Source organism: Phalaenopsis equestris, unplaced genomic scaffold (genome assembly GCF_001263595.1).
Source record: "Phalaenopsis equestris unplaced genomic scaffold, ASM126359v1 Scaffold000002, whole genome shotgun sequence".
Taxonomy (NCBI): domain Eukaryota; kingdom Viridiplantae; phylum Streptophyta; class Magnoliopsida; order Asparagales; family Orchidaceae; genus Phalaenopsis; species Phalaenopsis equestris.
The window spans coordinates 27,253,805-27,281,256 of record NW_018164444.1 but is presented as its reverse complement, the minus strand read 5'-3'; the positions used below and the strand labels follow the sequence as shown (position 1 = coordinate 27,281,256).

Below are 27,452 nucleotides of genomic sequence, written 5' to 3'. Positions count from 1 at the left end.
TATATATATATATATATATATATATAAAATATAATAGAATATTAAAATAAATAAAAAAATAAAAACGACCTTAAATGGCCCCTTAATTTCATGATAAACCTATACAATTGTTTGGTTCATGCTTCAATCGTGAACACGTAGCAGCCACTGTGTGGCTTAAAATAATATGTGAAATGCTTCATTCTTTGTGGCTCATTTCAAGATTAATTAATAATTAAATTATTAATCAAATGCTGTAATGAATATATATAAATATATATAAATACAAATGTGATGAGAAACACGGAAAGTAGCAATAATTAGAGTGGCACCCTCGCGGTGCAAGTTAACCAATATTTAAATTGGTGCATCAGACATAATTAAGGATTTTATTAACTAAGACTCTGATAAAAATAATTTATTTTATATAATGAACCACCAAATAATATTATTGCATACTCACCGACGGTGGCTGACCGGAAAGTCGTCCAGCCGTCGACGACATTGCGGCTGGCCTTTATCACCGTCTTCCCGATGCCATCTCCCACGAACATCAGATTAATCTTGTTCTTCCCCACCTCCACATTTTCAAAATATGCCCCTGCTTTTATGTATATTACAAACCTTGCAGTGCTGCTGTTGGGGGCCGCCGCCACCGCCTCCCCCACCGTCGTGAAATTCCCACTCCCATCCTTCGCCACTACCAAATTGGCGGCCAAGCTCCCGGGAGTTTCGGTCTGAAGCAGCCGCCGATCATGCAGCGTCAGCCACGCCGGAAACCCGCCTTTCATCCGTCCGTACCCCTCGAACGCCTCGACGGCACGCTTTGGCGGCGGGAGGAATTTGCTGGACAAGGCGAGTATGTTGCTGAGAAGGCGGTAGAGGTGGATGAGGAAACGTTGAATGGAAGGGCGGATGTTGGTGAGGTGTTGGGGGACGGAGGCGAAGCCGTCGAGGCAGGTGAACTGGTTGGTTATGGAGGCGGAGAGGACGGTGATGAGCTCGGAGCGGCGAGCGGAGGAGTTGGTGAGATGGAGATCGGTGAAAGCGAGGTGGAGGAAGTCGAGGGAGGTGTCGAGGAGTTCGAGGCAGTCAGAGAGGGCGCGGTGTTGGAGGGGGTCAAGGTTTCGGAGGCGGTGGTAAATGGAGGAGCAGTTGCGGTGGGAGGCGTTGACGGCGTCGGCTGTGTGGTTTATTGCGGCGGAAATGATGGAAGGGAGGGACTTGGAGGAGAGGTTGGGGATGGAGAGGAGTGTGGAGAGACAGAGTGAGGGATAAAGAGTGCCGGCGCAGTGGCTGGCGGCGGTGTTTTCGGGAAGGTGGGTAGCATCGACGTTGTTGTGGCCGCCGGGGAGGATGAGGAGGAGAATTAGGAAGGTGGGGGACCAACGGAGAATTGGAGTCGGAGCAGGCATCGTCAATGGCTACTAACTTTTTGCCCTCCCATTGCTTTACTGGTTATATAGCGCCCTCCCATTGCTTTACTGGTTATATAGCGCACGCGCATTGGAACGAAGAATGGGCAAAATTTAAAAAAATTAGTTTTTTTTCCAAGTTAAATATTAAAATCAGTCAAATTTAAAAAAAAATGTAAAGACTACAAAATCATCACATTGTTCCATGTGAGCAAATTTGTGATGACTACAATCTTTTAAAAAGTTCAAATAAATTTATGACTGAAAAAAAATTTCTTAAAAAGTTACAAGTTAAAAATTACAATGTGAATTATAACTATATATATTATTTTGAAAAAAAAGCAAGCAATTTCCTTATATTTACCCCTTAAATTGGTTAGGTTAAAAAAACATTTTCTCACCTCAAAAAATTTGTAAGAAGAGATGTGTCTAGAGAATTCGCAATGATAGAGCAAAATATTATCATCTTAGCATTGCATTAAAACTCAACACACGCTGAAGTAATTAAAGAGAAAAAAGCAATAGGAGGTACCTCAATTTTATATGAAAAATCCCAAAAGGGGCAAAAACCATGGGACCGACACAGTTGAAATAATTCATTATGAATATTGAATACACATGTCTACTCTTCTCTTGAATTTGGGAAGATGGAGTTATTGAGACAGTAATTGATTGATAATAGTCATAGTCTGGTTTATAGTGAAAGTAGTTCTCAGTGATAGCAGTGTACAAGGACCTTAGTTAATTGATATGAAGGCAGTAGTATGTCGTGAATGTTATAGTTGATGGTTGCAGCAACAGCTTGTCATATGAGTCATAGTGGTGAGATGTGATAATGTGGGCAGGCCTTAGAGGCTAGAGTTGGGAGTTGCACGAGGTGTGAACCACGCAGATAGTAGTTAGTCATGTAGACTGTAATGATGAGCTGCAATGATGTCTTTAGGTTGTAGAGGCTTGAGCCAAGAGCTGCACAAGTTGTAGACCACTTAGACCACAATTGGTCACCTAGGTCGTATTGTTAAGTCGTGATGACGTTCATATGACAAAAGGTCCGAAGTCACGAGTTGCACGAACTATAAGCCACATAGGCCATAGTGTTAAGTTGTGATGATGCTTGTAGACCGCAGTAACAACACTACTCTACCAGGTTGCATAAAGACTTATGTTGTCACTTTCTCTATAAATCACCAATGGTGTCAAGATGTTTTTCCTTTCCAGAATATTCTTATAGTTTACCTTTATATATACCTCGCAGTAACATCTTTATGTATAAATATTTTTATTACTTTACTATTTACCATCACATATTGCAAATGAAGCTCTGGGGTCTCCTTCTTATATCAATAGCAATGGAGTTTCCATAGCTGTTGCATTTCTCGATTTCCCATATGGTATCATGGGCATCAAGCCACCCAGGTTATCATCCAAATATCTAAGTCTATCTTCCCTCTACTTTCTAATTACTATTTTCTCCTTCATATATCTCCTTTCAAAAATATCTAGAACTTCTTCCTATACCGATCGAGACTCCAATCCAGGTCATCCGAAAATAGCAAAAATTCTCATCACTTCATCTCTAAATTTTTTTATGTTTAATGTTAAAATCATTGACAATGTTCAACACATAATTGAAAATTACCCAACATGGAAACCAAAATCTACAAACTCCCCAAAGTCAATGGATTCAAGAGCTACCTCAATAACACTGCAATCAACCCTCCACCTCAAATCCATAACTCTGATGGTCAAACTACTTCAAACCCTTTATTCTTATGTTGTCAACTCATTGACCAAAACCTTTCGACCACAATATACTCCACCATATCCCCCACAATGCTACCCTACTTTCTCAACTTAGAATGCACCAAAAAAATATGGTTAAACCCTCCAATCTCAGCTCCAATCCACAAATCGATCTCGATCTATCCAACTCTAGAATGAACTCCACCACATCTCCATGAAATAAAAAACCATGTCCCAATAACTCTTGACAATTAAATCACTTGTTGACAATATTATAGTTGCTGGAGGACATATCGATCATAAAGATATTGTACTCTACATCCTCAATGTTCTCCATGCTCCCTACCATTCCTTTAAAATTGCCAAACCTAATCGGTCTTAACCAATCAAGATGGATGACCTGTGTTCTCTGCTCTGCAACGAGAAGATAAATATTTTAGCTGAACACGCCAAGGAAACCACGACCACAACAACTGCTTTACTCAGTACTTATGGAGGATACAATGGCGGCATCAGAGGATGGGGCCGAAAATACTAGAATGTCATAGGGAACAACAATACGTGGATTTCATACAAAGGAGGTCGCGGGTCCAACTCACATTCTGATCGCTCATCATGCAAAATTTGTACAAAATCCAGACATATTGCCCTACAATGTTGGCATAGAGCTAATTTCAGCTCATATCCATCAACCAAATTTGATACAACTTTAATGAAATCAACCACAACTTACTCAGAAGATTGGTTTCTTAACTTTGGCGTACAACTCATCGACGTCCAACTACAATCACCTCCAGCAAGCCAAACCATACAATGATACTGACTATGTTGTTATCAGAGATGGCACCAATCTTCCTATCACCCACACTGGTCAAGACATCCTACATACATCTCAACAAAATTACTTTTTTCCCAACCTCCTTCACTCTCTCTTTCTATCTTACAGTCTTCTTTCAATTCAAAAACTAGTTTTTGATAATAATTGCGACATATCCTTTACTCAAATAGTTTTGTTATCAAGGACCACAAAACAAACCAAATCCTACTCTTTAATATTTCAACTTCTGAGTTTAAATACTTTTTTGATATTGTTTGTTTCAAAGCTTGGGGTCCGACACCCATTCTTCAATACATGGATCTAGATATTACATTCTCTATATTGATGATTATTCCAAGTTTACATATGTGTTCCCTATGTTTACTAAATCTGAGACTATATATAAATTCATAACATTTCACAAAATAATTTAAACATGATTCAACATAAACATCAAAGCCCGATAGTCCGATGGCGACGGTGAATATACATACCTTACTTTCAACACTTTCCTCAACTCCCTCGACATTTTTTTTTATCAATTTAGTTGTTCATATACACCAAAAAAAATGGGGTAGTCGAGCAGCAACATCATAACCTCATTAAAATCATAAGAAATATTCTACTAACTTTCACCTTCTTTTTAAATTTTAGACAACAACATTATTAACCAGCATACATCTCATAAATTGTGTGTTGTCTAAAACCAAAAAAACAAAAAACCCCCATGAGCTCCTCCATAATATTTCACCCACAAACACTCATCTTCGTACATTTGGATGCCTCTACTTCCCCTAACAAAAACCGCAAACTCCACATAAACTTGCCCCCACCTCACCACCTTGTATCATCATAGGTTATTCCCCACATCAAAAGGTTTATTACCGCTATAATCCTCGAGCTCATCAAATTATCATTTATTGACTTGTTGACTTCAACGAACTTATGTTTCCCTACCATACTTCATCTCCCACATCTCTCACATCACCAAACATACTAACACCAACCTCTACGTCGCCCACTAAACCAACCAACGTTTCATCTCCACCAAGCAACCAACAAACCAAACCTACATCTCTTTGAATAACTCCTCTTCACCTCATAACTTAGCAATCTCAACTTCAATACTCCCACCCATTTCACATCTTAAAACCATCGAAAGCCCAATGACAATCAACTCTCAAATCGAATCTCCTAAACCTAGAAAAATTTTCAATCTCCATCACCTTTATCATCTCTACCTGACTCCACAACATACACTCAAGCCATCAAAAACTCACATTCACGCAAAGCGATGTCCGAGGAATCTGAAGTTCTCCAACGAAAATGAACTTGGATCATTGTTGACCCTCCCTCTTATGCAAACATCATCGATAACAAATAGACATATTGTACCAAATATCCTCAAGACTGATCATTAATAAAATTTAAGGTAAGGTTGCTTGCACAGGGCTTCAAGCAAAAACCCAGCATTCAACACAACAAAACCTTTAGTCCCATCATCAAAATGCCCACAATCCAAAAATTTACTCTCCACCGCAACTTACCATCACTGAGCCATTCAACAACTAAATGTCTCGAACGTATTTCTCCAATAATCTTTAGACAAAACCATCTACATAACTCAAACTCAAGACTTCATGATACCTAATATACCAAACGAGTGTGTCTCCTCGTGAAGGCACATTACAGCCTTAAACAAGCTCCAAGGAGACGATACTCCACCCTCATCTCATACTCAAGCACCAAATGTTTTCATCTCAACACTGTTGATCCCTCCCTACTCATCTACATAAAAATCAAACCACATCCTACTTCCTAGTATATGTGGATGACATCCTTATCACGGGAAATAATACATTCGCTATTGTTAGCCTCATTCAAAACCTCAAAACTGACTTCCAGTTAAGGATCTTGGTACCATCACAACATTTCTTGGTATCACCACTTAACAAACATCATTCGACTGCCTTCTCCATCAATCCTCCTACATTTTATCCCTCTTACACAAGTTGGCATGTCTTATTGCAAACCTGGCGAAACTCCACTCTTTCATAAGCTGCAACTCAATCAATCCTCCCTCCAAGAACTCTATAATGTCACACGATACCGATAGCTAGCTGATTCTATTCAATTCCTTACAATAACTAGGCCTGACATTGCCTTGACTGTCAATCACATATGTCAACAAATGCGTTGTCCTCTAATACATTATTTTCAACTAATCAAGCGCATACTATGTTACCTAAAAGGCACCATCAACTTTGGTCTCCGCATAACTGATCCCAATTCTCTTTATAGATGTCAATGCAATGTATGCAATTATATGCTTAATTTCCTTATTTATAATTCTTAACTTGAAATAAAACAAAAAACTTGATCCCAAGAAAAATCTAGGTAAATTCTTAATTTCAAAGAAAGTAAGAATATATTTATAATATTTAATATGGGATACTACGCAAGTATACATATCATTATCAAGTAATATATGACTTTTTGATAAAGCCCCGAATATCGAACCCACGGGAAAAATATAATATACACTTTATAAGATAGGAGAAATCAGATAACAAATTTCTACTTAGCAAAATATTCTTACTTAAACTCTAGATACTAAAATAGGAATGAAAGATCAATTCTTTTTGTAATTTTTTATAATTGAAAATAAAGTAAGCAACTAACTAACTTAATTAGATATTTGCAAGATGAAGACAATATAAATAAAATATCATTTTCCTTATCATAAATCAGTAACAAGTATATGAATTCTGTTGTGGAAGTATTATAATTATGTTGTGTCAAATAGAAACAAAAATATTATTTACCCTTACTAGAGATGTTATAAAGAACATTGATTAATATATAAGTTGAATAGTTTTGAAGACAAGTTAAGTAAGGAAGATACTAGCTTTCACTCGAGAGTTCCTCGTATCAATACTTAAAACTATAAATCAAATTGGGGGCTTTAGTCTGTCACTCTAAAATTCTCTAATTCTACACCTTTCAAAATTTATTTCTCTATTTATTTGCACTCAACCCCATGAACTACATTCTCATCCATAAAATCAAATGTGATTCTTACTATTTATTAATTGAGATAATACCATCTCAGATCTTACTTGTTCTCACAACAGGTATTAACATTTTAATTGATCAAATCAAGAAGTAAATGAAATACAAGGTTTAAAATCATCACAACTCCTTCCAACATTAAAGTCTATACTTCACAGAACTTCCTTCTAATATTTAATTACTTATCATTTTAAGAAAAAATTATAAAGAAAACTACTTAGAATTCATGGAGAAAACACAACCACACTTGAGTTTGAAAGTATAAATCATGCATACAAATAAAAAGTCTAAATTAAAACCAAATGTATTCACAAAGATAAAAACTATCTCAAATTTCTGTTCACTAAATGTCTTGAAGTTCCATTGAATCTCTTCTTTCACTCACAATACAAAATACACTCAAAATAAAAAGAAAAGGTGGGCGACGGGGGCGGCGGCAGTAATGGGCGGCGGTGACATATGTGCTGGTTGACACTGGTCGGTCTGGATGGATGGAAGATTATTGGTCGTGGATGATCTAAGTCTTCTTTTATAAAAAACCAAAAGGTGCATTAGTGTCTCTTCAAAATATGTCCCAATTTAATGAATCTTTTAGAAGTTGCCTCTTCAAAAGCCAATTGAATGAATTTTCATGTTCATTAACTATTTCTCATGTTTTTACCAAGGGTTGTTTCAAATGTCTCTTCAAAAATTTGTCCAAATTCAATGAATCATCAAATAACTACTTCTGACGCTTAAGTGCGGGTTACTTTACGCTTAGGCACAACTCTCTCTGTTTAAATTGCGCGTAAGTGCCAGTCCTAAGCACTTAGACACCATAATTGATTTTTTCACCTTCTTCATTTTTGCTCCAAATTTGATCTTTTTTCACTCATTTCACCATTTTTCATCCATTTGATTGTACCTGAAAGAAAAACACACAAATATCTTTCATTAAAGCGTTATATCTCAAAAATAGTTATAAAAATGTGTACATAAAAACTATATATTTTAGGCGAATTAAATTAAAATTCCTCAAATGTAAAATGTTACTTGTCCTCAAGTGACACTTCAATCCTTTTAAAACTAAATAAGTAGATTATGTATATGAGTTTCTTTAGGATATTCTAAAACTTTGATGTAGAAATATACTAGTCAAATTTAGAAGAAACAATAGTGAATGAGACCAACTTAGACTTTAGAAAATTTTAATGTAAAAAAGTTTGAAAATATGAGTTTCTATGTAGTTTAGAAATATTATAAATTCTCCAAGTATAGAGTTTATGCATTCTATCTTCTCCTCTTTAAAATTTTTATTAAGCATAATTTTACTTACTATATTATATCCATAAGCTTAAGAGTTTCTTAAGTCTTATACTTTAAAAATATCAGATGTGGAATCAATTTTTGATTAGGCACTAATCCTCAAGTTTCTCCTCCTTTTTTCAACTTTTCTTTTTCTTTTCTTTTTCTCTCTCTGTTTTTTTAAGGCAAGGATTACTGTATCTGAATAGGTCTTTAATGATTTTGATTTCCACTCTTCATTTCCTAAAGCAAAGAGTTGATATATTTCCTTTTACTTAAAAACATAATAATAATTTCAAAAATTATTTTCAATAAAAGAAATTTAAGTTTTTTAAAAAAAGTTTAATTCTTCTACAATTTTCAAAAATACAATTTCTTCTAGTAAAAATAGTTACACAATATTATCACATTAAAAAAATTTAATTGTAAGTTTTTCTTCATTACTATAAATTTTAACTAAATTCTCTTACTCATTTCTATATTCAAAATTTTACTTCTCTAATATAACTTTTGGCGCTTAAGTGCGGGGTATCAGACACAAGTGCGACTCTCTCTGTTTAACTGGCGTGTAAGCGCCAATCCTGGGCGCTTGGGCGCCACAGTTAATTTTTGCATCTTCTTCATTTTTTCTTCAAATTTGATCTTTTTTCACTTCTTTCATAATTTTTCATCCATTTGATTGTACCTGAAAGAAAACATACAAATACATTTGATTAAAACACAATGTATAAAAATTTATACATAAAGACTATATATTTTAGGCTTGTCAATAACCACATACAACCTACAACTTGACACATATTTTGACTCAGACTTGCAGGTGACTTGCAGGATAGGTGCTCTACCACTGGCTTCTGTATATTTCTTAGCATCACCCTTATCTCTTAGATTGTATAAAAGCAAAAGAAAATAACTCACACCTCCACAGATGATGAATATCATGCTCTTGCTGCAGCTACAACCGATGTTATATGATTTTGTCGACTTCTTCAAGAGTTCCAATTTCCTAAAAAAACTCCCACCCTGATTTTTTGTGACAACACTTCTGTCATTGTTATCTCTCTCATGCTATTCTTTCATGCTCGCACAAAACATGTTGAGATTGACTACCACTTTATTCGAGACCATGTCACATCAGGAGCAATTCAGATCGTGCACATCAACTCTTCAGATCAAGTGGTTGATACCTTTACAAAGAGTCATACCACAAGCATCTTCAACCTTCTTCAAAGCATGTTAACAATCACTTGACCATATAATTAGCTTGTGAGGGCATAATAACATTACTCCACTAGGCTGTCTAAGGAATTTTGCTGCCACTTTCTTTGCCAACCACCAATGGTGTCAAGATCTTGTTCCCTTCCAAAATATTCTTATGTTTTGCGTTTATGTATACCTCCCTGCAACAAATTTATGTATACAAACTCTTATTTCTTTATTTTTTATCATTGTTTATTGTAAATTAGACTCTAGTGTCTCCTTCTTATATCAATAACAATGGAGTTTTTATAGCTGTTGCATTTTTGGATTTCCCGTAGTAAGGCCTAGTGGAGAGAAACATATCCTGTGAACCACGTAGGTTGTAGTTGGTCACATTGACCATAATGGTGAGTTGTAATAATTTTTATAGAGAATAAGGGTCAAAGTCAAAAGCAGCACGAGCTGTGAGCTATGTAGTTAGTTGGTCACATATGTCGTAATGGTGAGCTATAATGACATACGTAGGCTGCATAGGCCACTGTGGATCACTTAGATCATAGTTAATCAGATAAGCCATAGTGGTGAGTTGTGAGATGTTTGTGGGTACGTAGAGGGTGGAGTCGAGAACTATACGAGTGGTGAGCCACGTAGGTCACACTTGGTCACATAAGCTATAGTAGTCAGTTGTGAAGACTTCTATAGATCATAATGACTAAAGTAGGGACTTGCACGAGTTGTGAGCCACGTAGACTGTAGTTGTTCATGTAGGTTGTAATGGTAAGCTATGAGGACTGAGTGTTAAAAGTTCAAAAAAAGTCACAATCTTCTGAATGCAATGTTACACCATCTTTTGGATGTATTATTACACCATCTTCAGAAAACTTCGTTGCAACGTATGTGGGTTGTGTTGTTGCACGGTATACTTGACGACATATTGCTTCACGAGGTGTTTCATTTTTTTGGAATGCACGTTGTCGATTTACAAGAGACTTTATTGCAATGAGCAAGTGGTGACTAATGGTAGTTAACAGACAGTGGTTGACGGTGGTAGAATTGAAGGAGTGAGAGGTTTTCGCCGAATTTAGAGTTCAAAAGTATGCTAGAGTTCAGCTCCTCCTTTAAGCTTCAGTATTCATTTGGCTCAAGTCCAGAACCTCGTAAGATGAGGTTAGGGATTTATTTATAAATTTTGGGAGATGACTCTCTGCAAATAAGGAAAGAATTCACACTACTTAACCAACCAATTCAAAGCAATCAAATAATAAATTTTTTAAAGATGTATTAAAAATAATTCTTCAAATAGATTGTGATGACTATCTAGGAATAGGTAAGAAGCTATTAGAAACAAATCCTCAATAAAATTAAAAAAAAAAAAAAATTAGCCGTTTCTATTTTGAAAATTCGGTTAAAAGCCTCTTAAATGTGTCGGGATGGATCACGAGTGTGATAGTGTCGGCGCGGGCCAGCCGGCAAGGGAAGTAAATATTAGTAAATTGAAGGCTGGCCCATAGGATAGGCACCGTACAAGTGCATTAATTATTCGGCCCGGCCCGGCCCCTATATATAATAAAATTCACAAATCTAATTTTGGGATGCCATTTCGATTGAATATAAATAAACAACTTTTTAGTGTGGGATTGGAAGGTTCTCAAAATTATAATGAAGGTATTATGAAGAGCTATTGAAGAATGAAACAAAACAAATAAATAATTTGCAGAAGACATCAGTCACATCATATTTCTTGTTTATTAATACTGCTTTGATTGAGCTGTTTTGCATTTAGGAATCAAATTTCAAAAAATGAGCTCAAGAAATGTATTTAGCAAGAACCAAAAGTGTATTCTATAATAGTCAAGTAGACATAATTTATCACGAATTATATACACTGCTCGTAGATGTTAGAATTGATGTCTGTTGGAAAATTTATAATGGTAGAGTAACGGATTATCGTCTTAGCGTTGTATAAAAATTCAACACAAATACATATGAAAGAGAAACAATCGCTGATGACTCCAGAAAATTTTACGTGGAAAAACCGGAAAGGGAAAAACCATGGGGACTGATCCAATTGGGAAAATCCACTATTGATTGATGATTACGGAAATCCTTTGTCCCACAAACGGGAAAGAATAGATACAGGAAAGAGTAACTACATTTTTCATATTACAGCATCGACTTACAACATCTGGTCAACGGTGGTCGGCGGAGGTCGGCAACGGTAGTTGACGGCAACCGATAATAGTCGGCGGTGGTCGACGGAGGTCAATGGTAGTCGACAACATCCTGCAGTAGTCGCCGACAGTCGGTGGTGGTCAATGGATATCGACAATAACAAGGATGATGTTAGACTTTAGCTCATTCTCAAAGCCTCAAGTTCTCTCCCAAGTTTTCTCCTTCATGTAATGGGTGAGACTCTACTTATAGTGTTCTGGGTGCAAATTAATGCAGAAATTTGAACTATTTTATCGGACGATCCAAAGAGCTTCCCTCGATCAGATGACATTTAATGGATATTTAAGTGCCTTAACTATGTCTAATTTGAGCAATATTGGGCTCGTTGGATTTGTTTTGTCGGGACGCTCGATCAAACTATGAACTTGCTAGATTCGACACCCATTTGACATTTTAAATGTGTCCGAAAATCCTCTAATAGTAATTTTAATGATTTGATCTGGGTTTGATCTGACTCAGATTAGAGTAATTTTTATATCATTATGTCCGTCTAATCGAGTCAGTCAGTTTAACTATAACTTTATTGAAATCGGAGCTCTGGATGACTCTTAATTGAAGTTTTGAATATATCTTGCTTAAAATATTGCATCGAGATTCATGCCGGAAGATTAAAATTTGTTGGCGGCGTATCAAGAATAATAACAGAAGATTTTACTGGTGCCCAAGAAACTAAACATATATAATTATCATTTCTTCAAATGAATAGATGAAAATGAATAATTTGTTTATAAAAAGCCAAAACTCAAGCATCTGTTTGGGATCACTTTCTGTGATGATTTATATATTTTTGAATTTTTACTTTTTTTAAGATAACTATATTTTTTATAAGAAAATCGGTTCGCGTTCGCTCCAATATTAAGCTCCCCGCCAATTGAGTTCACAAAGTCATCCTTGCTCCACCCAGCACAAATAATTATCGGTGTAGGTGGCGTCGGGCGGCAGGCTGGAGCCAAGAGGCGAGCAGCGGGCGCAGCTGCGTGGCCCGACGACGACAATATGTGGCGGTGGGCATCGACAGCGATGACGACAGATGGAGAGCGACGAGTGGCGGACAGATGACAGCGACAACGACAGGTAACGAGCGGGCAAATTTTGACAATGTCAGAAGGCAATCGACGACGCGTCGGACAGCGACATGGCGACTGCGGATACGAGCAATGGGCGATGGTGGCCAGCGAGCGACGCTGGAGGGTGACGAAGGCCAGCTAGCGACGACAGACAACAAGCGACGTCGGAGGGCGGCGGTAGCGAGCGATGTGTAGCGACCTACAGGCGACGGCAGGCGGCGGCCTCGGCAGACGACGTCTAGTGTAAAACTCGATGGATGGGCGACAGCAAGCGGCAACCTCGGTAGACCGGCAGTGTGCATTTTCTCATGGTTTATATATAATGTGTTCAGACATGAGCTCTTTAAGGAGTTATAAATACAGTTAAAACATGTTTTCTCTGTTTTGGATATTTTAAAAATAGATGTGTTATTTCAAAAAATAAAAAATAATTAAACAACTAATGTTTTTCTATTTGATTTCTGTTTTTTGTTTTCAAATATAAAAAAAAATTGATCCCAAACAATCCCTTTAAGGGCTTTGGCTGGTTGTTTATGTTATGCAAAAATAATGCAGAAGCGTAAAAAATTTTACATAACAGCAATCAAACACAAAAGATTTATGTTGTTCGACGTTAAATTGATTCGTCTACGTTCACGGGGATGGAGAATTCACAAATACTATATGAAGAGAAATAAAAACAACTTGAGGTTACAACCACACTTCTCACCATGCTTCTCTCATAAGCCCTAAGTTTTTTTCATAAAGAGGGCTTAGAACATATAAAGAAAAAACCAAAAAAAGAAACAAATCAATAAAATAAACCCATTAAATAAAATTCATAAATACAACAATCTTCACCTCATCTCTTACTTCTAAATAAGTGTTAGATGATCAACCGAGCTTCAACTCCAAATCAGCTGCATCAAGATAGTTGCCTACGTACCCCCCTCCTGAAGTGATCAAGCTCGTGTAGTTCTTCAAAATGACATATTGGGCAATCAATCCTGAGTTTGGTGTTTACCAAACTTTGCAAAAGAACTTCTTGACTGGTAGTACTTTTATGAGCATGTCCGATGCATTCTCCTTCATATACATCTTCTTCAACAGAACCTTGCCCTCTTCAATCAAGTCCCAAACAAATTGGTACCTTACATCAATGTGCTTGGTACGAGCATGATGAACTGGATTTGTAACCAAGAATATTGCATTCTAACTGTCATTGAACGTTGTCAGGGACTCCTGATTAACTCCAAAATCATCTAATAGGCCCTGCATCCATATTGCTTCTTTCATCGCCTCTGTAACAGTCATGTACTTAGCCTCAACAATAAACAAAGCATCAGTTGACTGAAGAAATGACCTCCAACTAACTGGACCTCCTACCAATGTGAATGAATAACCCCTCAAATATCTACTTTTATGCATATCACATGCATAGTTTCAATCAGAGTAGCCTTCACACAAATCTACACTGGATAACCGTCTCCCAAACATCAAGCCAACATCAACTATACTCTTCAGATACCTCTGAATAATTTTCACAACCTGTCAATGACTTCTTCCTAGATCACAATGAACCTGCTCACAACACCAATTTCTTGTGCAATGTCTGGTCTAGTACAAACCATGACATAGCATAAAAAACTGACCACGTATCTTTCATCTCATGTTTATCTTTTGGACATTGATCTGAACTCAACTGAAAGTGAGATGCAAAGGGTAGACTCACATCCTTGCTCGAGTTATCAACCTTAAATTTCATCATCACCTTCAGATCATAAGCACCTTGCGAAAGCCAAACCTTTTTCAGCTGCATTGTCCCTAAGAATTTCCATGTCAAAAATTCTGCAAGTTTCACCCAACTCCTTTATTTCAAAATGTTTGGATAGGTGATTATTTATCATATCAACCTCAATCTGACTGACAAATGCAATCAACATATAGAAGCAAGTAAATGAACTCATCTTTGACCAACTTCTTGAAATATGCACGATGATATTCTCCTTGTGTGCTCATGTTCTCTCATGAACTGATCAAATTGTTTATACAACTATCGTGGTGACTGCTTCAACCCATATAAAGACATGTCCAATTTGTAAAACCAAGTATTTTGATGCTCCATATCCAAATGATTACAACAAATAGATTTTCTCTTGTAGTTCTCCATGTAGGAAAGTAGTATTTACATCAAGTTGTTTCAAGATTAGACCGTACAGTGCTACAAGTGCTAGGAGAATAATGATTGAGAGATACTTGACCACTAGGGATAACATTTCGTCATAATCAATCCCTTCTCGTTCCGTAAATCATTTGCCACTAATATGTCTTTTACTGCACATCAATTATGTGAGACCCTTCTTTGCATACACCCATTCACACCTAATGGCTTTCCTTCTTGAAAAAGATTCACCAATCTCCAAGTACCATTCTTCCGAAGATACGTCATCCCTTCATCCATTGTAGCTCTCTAAATATCACAGTCTGAGCTCCCCACTGCTCCTTTGTAGTGACAAGAAATTTCTGTATCTATGCTTGAAAGTGCAAATGCAACGTCAACGTGATCTCTCAACCAAGCTGGTTTTGGGACATCCTCCTAACAATAGATTCATAAGCAGGAATCTCAACCTCAACATCTTCTTCCACTTTCTCGAAAGAACTATCAACAAATACCTCCTAAATTGCAACTAAATCAGATATCTGAGTTGGAGAGGATTGACTTTGTGGAACAAGCAGAGTTGCATTAAACTCCAACTTCTGCTGCATTTCTGTGATCCCAATTTAGCTCTCCACCTGCTTTGAGTCCCAATTTCTCAACAAGTTTGTTTTGTCAGATGTATCATCCCTGCTTATGACAATCTTTCGGTCTGACGAATCATATAACTTTAAGCTCTCGACTCTACGCCCGAAGCAATAATGATCACCAAATACTAATTTAATTGAATACAAGCAACACAGATTTATAAACAATTAAAATTGCTAATTAAAAATAGTATATCATTTCGAGCCAAAATTAGCCAAAAACAAACAAACAAAATTTTGTTCGTGTTCGACAAGTTAGCTTATCGATCGAATAAAACATGAGAAACTTAACAAGCCAAACAAGAGCTACTCTAGTGCAAAAAAAGATATTCTTCTTTTACTCTTGGAAAGCTGAAACATTTGCGGAAGAAGGCAACTTGAGCAGCTTTCTGCAAGTGTTCAGAAGCTTTCCTTAGGCACTTTGGTGAGGGAATAAATCAAGGAATTTTCTTGCTGCCAAATTGTCGCCTGAGTTCACCGGATCTCGCTACACCTTGCAACCGCCGTTGAAACCTTCTGAATCTGCCATCAAAGTAAGTCAATCATGTGCCCCCACAAAACGGCGGCAAAATACATCAGATTTGCTGCCCCAACGCCAATTACACTCCGATCACGAACCCAAAGCTATAATGTCAACTGTTGTACAAAAATAATGAAAAAGCAAAAAAATTCTCACACAGCAATCAAACAAAAAAACTAATATAGTTCGACATTAAATCGATTCGCACATATCCACAGGAGAGAGATTTCACTAGCACCAAATAAAGAGAGAGAAAAATGACTTTGGGTTAGAATCACACTTCTCATTTACTCCTCTCATAAGCCCCACATTTTTTTTCTAATAGAAGAGACTTAAAGCATATAAAGAAATAACAAAATAAAAAATAAATAATAAAATTAACCATTTAAATCAAAATCATAAATAAATCAGTTTCAAGTAGCCAAAATAATATATTTAATATTTTTTATCATAAGTACTGAAAAGTCTCCCTTTAAAAGTACCGCCATGTTAATCACCATAGATGTAGACTTCAGAAGTTCAGGCTAAACTTCTGTGAGATGTGCTAAAATTAGTTATCTTGATGTTCCCAGAATTCAATCACGTCCATTGGCAGCGTCTGAATTCAGTCCAACTGCATGATGCGCACAGCGTCATAGTTGCAACTAACGAATAATTCAAATTCTGATATTTCATGAGCAATAAAACCCAATGCCCAACAGCCAGAAGTATTCGAGGAGCATTCCGATATATCATTCCCTATGTTTATATTTATTTAGTAGCTTTTATAATAGAAATATCCATATATAATTCATATAAAGTTAAATGTTTAATAGATACCTTCAAGTTTATGATAGCAACCATTTGACTTTTCCACAAAAGCAACCATAAGCTTATTTATATTCAGGAATTGGATTTAGTCAAAACAAGCCAACCTGGCGTGCTCTGCATCTAAGCTACTTGCCTAGATGATAATTTCAGGAACATAACAATCATAGTTCCAGACATGGACTACGTGCCTTTACCCCAAACAGTACACCACTAAAAGTGGAAGGTTTTCATTCCTTATGCAACACAAACATAATCTAAGCTCGATATTAAAATTCCACAGAGAATATTACGCTTGAAATAAGTCATAAAATCTGCTCAATCGAAGAAGCTTCGCCGGAAAGCTGACAATGTAGAAGTTAATCAACAGCGAGTGGCACAGAATTCGCCTGTCAAACAGAAAATAATAGGATTATGTTTTAAGAGATGAAAGATAGAGATCACTAGGGATGTAACTCAGCCAAACTGATCTGAGCCGGCTCAGGCACGACTCGAATAAATGGAAAAAATCCCGACTCAACACGTTAGCTAGTGAACCAGCTCATTTACAAAAATATTGACATAAAATATACTCTCAAAATGTATTAAAATTAAAAATTTTATCTTTCAACTAATAAAAATATTTAAAATATAATATTTTATATTTTATATCAAATAATTTCAACTAATAAAAATATTTAAAATATAATATTTTATATTTTATATCAAATAATTTCAACTAATAAAAATATTTAAAATATAATATTTTATATTTTATATCAAGCAATTTATTAGTTTTCTCAATTACCAACTCCAACAGGGCTTGTTAGCTAGTGAACGGGCTCATTTAAAAATATAATAATATAAAATATATTCAAAGTTCATTAAAATTAAAAATATTACCTGTAAACTATTAAAAATATTTAAAATATGACATTTTATATTAATTAATTTCTTATTTTTGTCTCATAAGCGAGCATCATATTTTCATTTTAATATAACATTGGCTAAATTAATATTATTTTTTCTATTTCATAATAAACAAGTCGGCTTGTGAGTCAGCTCAAACTCGTAGACTTATTAAGCTTGAACTCGAATAATTAATCAAGTTCAATCTCAAGCCGAGGGCAGCCCGAGCTTGACTCGTTAATACCCTTAGGGATAGGAGCAACGTGAGTGCCGGACATACCAGCTCCCGGAACTTTAAGATGTAGAACATTTCCAGATATCGCCGTGTCTCGCGCCTTTCCAGCTTGGAAACAAACTTCCAGAACCCATAAACCCCAGCGAGCGTCATCAGCCTCTCTGAATAAATTTTCCATGTGTACCTACAAGTTTTCAATGAAGATAAAATCAAATATCAAAGGCAAACAATAACACATCAATGCTTTGAAACTATTCAGACTTCAGGGAAAATATGAAGTTCAGCAACAAAAAAGTAAAAATAAAATAAAACCTTTCATAAATTCGCTGCAGTCCTGCTTTGGAAATTTCATTCCAGTAGCCAGATTCTTTCTTGCAACGTTCAAAAAATTGTATCATGAGGGTTGTAGCCTGCTCTGAGTGATATGGGTCAATATGGAAACCAGATATTCCATGCTCAATAATCTCGGCGGGGCCGCCATGGCATGTTGCAAATGTTGGAAGCCCACAAGTCATGGCTTCAACAACAGTCAATCCAAATGCTTCATAGAAAGCAGGCTGTAGGAAAAAGTAAAATTGGGCAAATTACATAGCAGGAGGGGAAACAAAATCAGCAGATAACAGCGAGGTTACACCTGCACAAATATGCCTCTGGTATCAGCAATGTAGCGATAAAGTTCTCCATTACGGGCCCTGTTTGTCTGGGATGAAATCCAACGGAATTGTCCATCCAAGCTGTATTTACTAATGAGGTCGTGCATCTTCTCGATCTCTTTAATTTCTTCTCTGTCACCAGATTTTTTCACATCATTGTAGCCACCAATTACAACCAAGTTGGCGAGCTCTCTTAGCTCACTGCTCTTGCCATACAATTCAACAAGACCTGTTAAGTTCTTCACACGGTCCAGTCTAGCCATGGAGAATATGATTGGTTTTGATCGATCATCTAATCTACCACTGCAATCACATCCATCATGTACTGCTACAAGTTAATTTCTAATAGAAGGTTCAATCAGGGCTGGCATTTTCTATGAGTTTTTTATTTCTATTGATTAAACATCACAAGATCAAGAAGGAAAAATTTTGGAAAAGAAACTAGTGCAGAATATTGCCCCCGGAATTAGTCAATGTTATATGGATGCAGCATGGCATAATGTAAGGAATGTTATTAATAACCTTTTAAGTTTTACTGAAAAGCTGTGGGCGATTTAAATACAACAATTATGCTGAAACTGTGCTTAGATTCTAAACATCAGTTTAGAAATCTTTGTTCGATGTAATTGTCGGTTCCATCAATAGGAGATGGTTGGAGTATTCAACCAAAAAGTTCGTTAAGATTTAAGAATTTTTAAGTATTGATGAAATTAAAATGCGCTCTAAAACCATTATAGAAACAGAAGGGAAAAAGATGTCTAAAGCAAGAACTGTAGTTAAAAAATCTGAATCCTTAATTATGATTGCAAGTACTTTTATAGATCTTGACAGTGTATCAACTGATCAGGTTTCCATGGTACCATAAAAAGGCGCACACGATCAAAGTAGTTTACAAATAGTGCGTAAGAACATCATAACTCCAAAGTATAGTATTCGGAAAAGATTCAGTTTGAAATTACAAGAAATACTTACTGTAGTGATGCATATTATTTTACTGTTTATTCGCATGCCTAATTTCTGCAGTTCTCTCGCAACATCACTGATCGCCACAGCTTAATCTAAAGAGAAGAGCTGGCCAAAAAAACAGGTGCAATAAAAACCCAGTTGCAAGGTATTATAATGGGTAAGAAACCCCAAAAGCCTCAGGAGCTTTAAGATACCTCGTACTCTCTCTTGACCATATCAGTATGAAAATAAGCTAAACATTATGAGGAAAACAAATGTAAATTCATTGAAAAAAATAGAATGAGAAATTGTCATTTATTATGCCTGTTCTGCTGCTTTCACCACAAGAAAAAAAAAAGGAAATTAGATATTTATGCTATTCGGAACTAAACAAGGGGCAGAAGTTACTCTGGACAATGCTAGAAAATTTTTGCTGGTCATTGCTAAAATCCAAACAGATATGACAAGTCTGGGTTGAATTTACCTAAGACTCAAAATTAAGCAGTAAAATAAACAGAATTAATAGAGTTCAACAGAAAATAGGATACTACAATTTTACACTTCCTGAATGTATAAAATGAAATTCTTGAATATTATTATCACAATATGAAAACAATACTTATCTTAACCATCATCTTCACACTTAATTCAAATGGGATGGCATTATGAATTTTCATTATCCAACGAGTCCCATTAAATGTTGCAAGAAGTGTTAAATCTATTCTACACAAATTTCGCACAAATTCTAACCCTCTTACCAATAGTCCATCCCTTCTTTCTTTCTAATCACTCAACATCAACTTTACTAACCATCCAGTCGTGCGTTATTTTATACTTAATTGTACATGTTCAAACCGGATAAGTCTATTTTTGATTTCTTATATGCAATAAATGCTATTTCAACCATTCATCTAATATAATTTGCAATCTGAACTGTCTAGGATTGGCACACCTCCAACTTAACGTTCTCATTCCTACCATGCTTGGTTTTCGCTATACTTGTACTATAGAATCAATTTGACACCAAAAAAAATTTTTATTATCATAACAATTTGATAAAGGAATGAAAGACCCGTGGAGCCAATGTGATGTCATTGTTTTATGTGACCCCACGTTAGGGCTTCAAACTAGTTTATAGAAACTAAAATCTATGGTTTGATGAAATTATGATCTCTAATTTTTTTTTGCCAGCAAAGAAGGCTTTCATGCATCCATTAGATTAGGGCTCCTTAAGAAATTAAAAAAAGTAAGTATTCTAGTGGATAGCCAATCAAGAAGGATGTAACATAAGATGGAGATGCAATCAAGGTTAGCAAATTGTAAGCTTCACCAAGAAAATTAAAGATCCAAAACACTACTAGAATTTATTGATTTTTCCCTCGTGATTCCATCAATAGGTACTTCTCCAAAAAGAAATGAATCTTCCCATCAAACAGAGCTAGTGGAAACCTGTGTCAGCTGCAGGTTCTGGACTCCTAAACATACCTTAATTGAATGTTGAAACAAAGTGGAAAAGAGGCATGTTCTCAACATTCTTGGATGAAGCGAATTAATCACTTTTTCAAACATTGAGAACTCACAAAACTATGTGAAAAGCTGATAACAAGGCTCATTAAACGAGTTAGTGTTGTCACGTGATAACTGGGTGAAACATCATTGGATGGCATAGTTTAGGTTGCTTCGCTAATTTTAAAGAATGGCATCAAAATGTTTTGCTTGTACATCAAAGGCTTGAGATCAGTATTGCCTCTGCATCTCTATCCCAATAAAAGCACATTGAATTTTGGAGACGAAGACAATAGAGATGATTGATCCTCCTTTGCTCTTCAAAACAAAGAATGATGATTAGAGAAGGAGAAATGCTCCACATAAACTCAAGAGTATTAGTTGAATTGCAAAAAGAGATGTATTTCATTTTTCATTGTGCATAAAATGCTCCAAATGCAAAAATAATTTAACCAAATTTTAGTAAGTATGATAACTACATTGCCAAAAGCATTATATGGATAGGAACAAAACTAACTCGTATTTTGATATATAGATGAAAAGAGAAAATCAAAAGAGATGAGAAAAAATAAACAGAGAATTACAAATTCTAACAAAACAGTATACCTCAATATACTTTAGGACTCTCGAAGGAGTAGTGGGTGTGGAATGGACTGTAGAACAAAGAAAATATAGCGAAGACCGGACAACTTAGGGTCTGTTTGAGGCAGCTGTCGGCCAAATTTTCGAAAATAAAATTTTAAATTTAAATTTAATATTTAACGTAATCTTGATTTTGAAAATAATACTCTTTATTTTGGAAAACAAAGATACCAGATAGATTTCATATATCTAATAGTTTAGATATCTGAGCACGATAGCACATATGATATATCATCTCGAAAAATAAACATATCACTCGTTAGTAGGTTTAACTATTTAAACTTAAAAATTTATGACTCTATTTTGGTCTGCGAGTTTTATAGCCGACAAATTTTCTTATCTAATACGCAGATTAAACAAGGTTTAGGTTAACCTGGGTTCTTAATTCTCTATAGAGGCAAGTCACTATAGTTAATTATATCTTAGGCAACCGAAGTAACCTAAGAAAACTCTCGATTAAAATCGGTGTTTCGTCTTTAAGATTTCAACAATTGCGTATAGAAAAATCAAACGGGAAAGGCTCAATGTGAAACAATTATTTTTATATAAAGGAGATAAGAGTATGAGATATTGAAGATACTGAAGAAGCTTCAGCGATATCTCAAACTAACCTACGATTCAACTTTACAACTTTGAAAGGAAAATTATACTTAATATTTCAGTCCTGCAAATTATTTAGACATTCAGGACATATGTCTGCAAGTTATATGCAAAATAACCCGAGAAAATATGAGGATTTATTTCATACCGAACAACGCCCTAGGAACCCTAAAAAGAGTTTAAAACTTATATCGTGTGATATACAATCGTAAGAAGTCCTAAAGGACAATGTAAGGATTTACGTAGCACTAAACGAACAACCTCGAAGTCCTACGGGTGTATGTTATTTAAGTCTATGACAGTTCAGTTGACGCTCCTTCCATCTTCTATTGTCCCCTCGACCGCTACCCAGAGATGAATCGTCACTTGAACGCCTCGTCATTTTGTTTAGAGAAGAGGTAAAACAGAAGAGAGAACAGATCTTATTATTAGTTTATAGGAGTTTGAAAACATTATTTATAGTTTTGAAAATATTTTATTATGGATTTTTAAAACGTGTTAAAATGAAAAATGTGTTTTGGTTATATGCTATAGAGTTTAATCCTAAGCATATGTTCTACATTTACTACATTAGGATATTGTATAAACATGTCAGAAAAGCAGTAACTAAAAGCATGAGTACAGATGAATGAATACAGTACCGTGCAGTAAAAAAATGAAAGAACTATATAGTAAAGTACATTAAAGAGAAAGAAAGAACCGTGTAATAAAATACAGTAAATAAAAGAAAAGAGTTGTATAGTAAAGTACAGTAAAGAGAAAGAAAGATCAAGGTGTACCTAGTTGATTCTATTGATACTTCAAAACAAATTACAATTGCATAACACAAATGTATATATAAAGAAAAGGGGTAAGACAAACATTTGCAATGCACTTATGAAAGACTTGAGCACGCATATATTTTTTTATAAAAGTTAACTGATAAGCATATGAAAAATCAAAATAGGGTATAAGAATATAAATTGGGGATGGGCTCAGCCTAGACTTTTTTATTTGTCACGATCCCACAGGCAACTGAAATATCGAAGTCAATATATATCAATATAAATCAAAAGCCACCAGCAAATCATTTTAGAATAGGGCAATTCTAATCCCTATCGCTTAATTGAAGAGTGAATTTGTAAGTAATATTTTAACTTTTAAACTAAAAGTGTAGTGTATTTGTATGTAGTATATATTGCTAGTATTTGTTGTTAGTTCACAAATTTCTTAAGAGGGTTGGAACTACCAACGAATCAAATGATGAAAAGAGCGTCTTTAATTGATTATTGATTAAAATATTTCAACTATGAAGAAGAGCTGAGAGTGGTTTTTACATCATCGCCCTTAACCCGCATTTCCAACTTATAGGCCAATATGATATTCCATATGCATTTCAAAATTGCATAAAACCAATCCATATAATTTAAGATTTCGCATAAACCCAAACCGTAAAACTTTATTTTTTGCATAACAATAACCTCCAATTTTGACATCAGTATGAGGACTTATATAATTTCAGTGAAAGTAATTACATATACACCACCAAATTCAGAGATTTAGAGGACGAAAGCTGAAATTCATCAAAGGAATCAGATGTTTTATGTGTGAACACCCACAAATTTAGTGGTATGAATGTAAATATTAATATGTAAATACACAGAAATTGAGTGGTATATATGTAACCATCCTCACGAATGTCGAAGGAATTGAAATACCCTTGAAGGTGTATGAAAGTGAATGACAAATTTGTAAATAGCTAGTTTCAAGTAATCCGTATGTAGTTATCTCTAAAAGATATTAAATCCCAAAGATGAATGTAATTCATTGAAAATGAAATATTTACATATACACCACTCAATTCCTATACATTTACATACCTAACATTTAAACTTCAACTTTCTTCTTACATACAAGCCACCATCAATACATTATACTCATTTCATCAGTGTTTATCCATCGAGAGGCAAGGAAACAAGAAGAATCACTGCGCTTCTTAAGATTTAAAGTTTAACTTCAGCATATTTACAAAGGCAGCCGCTAAATTGATCCATTACAAAGAGAACAACTCGTATATATCATATAACCGAAAATTAATTCCAACTCATAATTAAATCAGTTCATATGCAGAAGAGATGGTAATTAGGGCCTGGTTCTGTTTCAACATACCGAAATCAGTAAACTACCAAGAACAATTGAGAAAGGAAAGTAAGACTCCAAGCAGAAAATTAAGCTAGCAAATGCATCAAATTTCCAACCACACCTCAATACCTTAAAGCACTAAGGTTTGAAAAGTCAAATTTCATAGTTGCAAAAGTATTAGAATAGATGATTGAATGGCATATAGGTAAACATAAAGTATTCTGAATTCTCAAGTTTCAGATTCCAGAAATTTCTGCACATGGAACGCTAGAAAGGTACATATACTGAATTTCGACAAACTTGTACACTTATATTTGCATTTCGACAAACTTGTAAAAATCACTCTCAGCTCTTCTTTAGAGCTGAAATCTCTTAATCAATAATCAATTAATGATGTATTTTCATCATTTGAGTCAATGGTAGTTCAAACCCTTTCTTAAGAAATTTGCGAACTAGCAACAGATACTAGCAACATATACTACATATCAGATACTACATACAGATACACTACACCTTTAATTTAAAAGTTCAAATATTACTTACAGATTCACTCATCAATTAAGTGATAGGGATTAGAATTGCCCGATTCTAGAATGAATTGCTGGTGAATTTTGATTGATATTAATATATATAGACTTCGATGCTTCAGTTGTTCATTAGATCGTGACAAATAAAAAGTCTAGGCTCAGCTCATCCCCAATTTAAATTCTTAAACCTCATTTTGATTTTCCATGTGCTTATCACTTAACTTTTATAAAAAATATATGTGCTCAAGTTTTTCATATGTACATTGCAAATGCTTATCTAACCTCTTTTCTTTATATATACATTTATATTATGCAATTGTAATTTATTTTGAATAATCAACAAAATCAGTCATGTACACATTGATCTTTCTTTCTCTTTACTATACTTTACTATACAGTTCTTTCTTTTTTTTACTGTATTTTATTGCGCGGTTCTTTCTTTCTCTTTATTGTACTTTACTATATAGTTCTTTCCTTTCTTTACTGCATTGTATTTTATACATTTATTTGTACTCATGCTTTTAATTACTGCTTTTCTGGCATGTTAATACAAAACCTTAGGGTAGTAAATGTAAAACATATGCTTAGGATTGGACTCTATAACACATAACAAAAACATGCTTTTTCATTTTAATACCTTTTAAAAATTCATAATAAAACATTCTCAAAACCACAAATAAGTTTTCAAACTCCAATAAACTAATAACAAAATATGTTCTCTTCTGTTTTCCCTCTTCTCGGAACGAGACAACGACCCTTTCAAGTGACGATTCATCTCTGGGCAACGGTCGATGCGACAACAGAAGACGTAAGGAGGAGCGTCAACTGAACTTTCATAGACTTAAATAACATACACCCATATGACTTCGAGTTTGTTTGTCTAGTACGACGTAAATCATCACATTATCTATTAGAACTTTTTACGATCGTATATCATGCGATATAAGTCCTAAACTATTTTAATAGACATAATCGTATATCATGCAATTAGAACTCTGAGGTTGTCGTTTAGTATGACATAAATCCTTCTATTTTCTATGGATATTTACATATGTTTTGTAGACATAAATCCTGAATGTCTAAATAATTTGCAGGACTAAAACATCAACAATTTCTCTTTCAAAGATAAAAAGTCAAACTATAGGTTAGTTTGAGGTGTCATTGAAGCTTCTTCAACATCTTCGACATCTCCTACTCTTCACTCCTTTGGATTCCGAAGATAATTGTTCCACATTGAGTCTTTCCCCTATGATTTTCCTATAAGAAATCTTAAACCTAAACGTTGAATTCTTGATGACGAAACCCCGATCTTAATTGAGAGTTTTCTTAGGTGGATTCGGTTATCTAAGATGTAATTAACTATAGAGACTTATCTCTAAAGGGAATTAAGAACCCAAATTAAGCTAAACTTTGTCTAATTTGTGTATTAGATAAGGGAATTTGTTAGCTATAAAATTCACAGATGAAAATAAAGTCAAAAACTTCTAAGTTTAAATAGTTAAGCCCACTAACAAGTAGTACGCTCATTTTTTGAGATGATATATCACTTGTGGTATCATACTCAACTATTTAAACTGTTGGATTTATGAAATCTATCCGGTTTCTTTGTTTTTCAAAATAAAGAGTATTATTTTCAAAATCAAAACTATATTATATATTAAATTCAATAAAATTTTATTTTTTTAAAAAAAATGACTGGCAACAGCTGTAGCTTGTTAATAATCTGTTGATAAGCAGCTGGTCCCTATAAATTTTTGATCAGCAGCTAATTCGGATAAACCGGTTGTATGATTGGTTTACGCATTTGGAAAATAGCTTATTTGCAGTTATTTCTGGATAAATGATAATTATGGCTCTATTCAGTAATGTTGTTTGCAATTAAATTGTCATAGCTATAAATTTGATATTTTAGAATAAAAAAATCACTTCATAATAGTATAAAAAATTAACCTACCTCTACATACTATTTGCTTTGGCAATTAAAATGCACCAACACGTCGGAGCCATCTTATATAGTGCTCAGGGTAATATGTGATAAACATTTGTTTATTCAGTAAATAATGGCAGGTATCGATAATGTGGATGTTAGGTAAAGCAAGGTAAATAATGAATTTATAAAGGTAAGGCAAATGTGATGGACATTTTGTGTGAGTTAGATAAAATAATTTTATGTTCACATCTTATCTCTTAAATAGAGTTCTATATGGTTAGCCGTGCATCAGAATCCTGTAACACCACATCTTGGTAAATGGCAAAAGAAAAAAAACCCTTAAGTTTTGCCCCTTCACTTCCCCTTCACAATAGAGTATATATCAAGAGAAAATTTCAAGAATCACAAAGAGGTGCTAAGATCTATGAACCTCGCTTGCTTGTCTCCAAGCATCTTGTAAACAAACCATATAGCAATATATATATATA

At 34.9% G+C, this 27,452-nt stretch overlaps 2 protein-coding genes across 2 annotated transcripts in view; both read right to left on the bottom strand.

Moving 5' to 3' along the window:
• Positions 1-1,433, bottom strand: part of LOC110039337 (pectinesterase-like) — a 2,726-nt gene extending 1,293 nt beyond the window's left edge. Inside the window, exon 1 of the mRNA XM_020744369.1 lies at positions 443-1,433. Within this exon, the coding sequence (XP_020600028.1) occupies positions 443-1,394 (952 nt within the window). The 5' untranslated portion in view covers positions 1,395-1,433. The remainder of the gene's footprint in view (positions 1-442) is intronic.
• Positions 1,434-16,958: 15,525 nt separating this feature from the next.
• LOC110026668 (sucrose synthase 4-like) overlaps positions 16,959-27,452 on the bottom strand; it is a 28,521-nt gene continuing 18,027 nt past the window's right edge. The window contains exons 12-15 of the mRNA XM_020727710.1: positions 18,675-18,996; positions 18,353-18,597; positions 18,086-18,224; positions 16,959-17,306 (exon numbers count right to left, since the gene is read on the bottom strand). Coding sequence (XP_020583369.1) covers positions 17,277-17,306; positions 18,086-18,224; positions 18,353-18,597; positions 18,675-18,996 — 736 coding nt within the window. The 3' untranslated portion in view covers positions 16,959-17,276. The remainder of the gene's footprint in view (positions 17,307-18,085; positions 18,225-18,352; positions 18,598-18,674; positions 18,997-27,452) is intronic.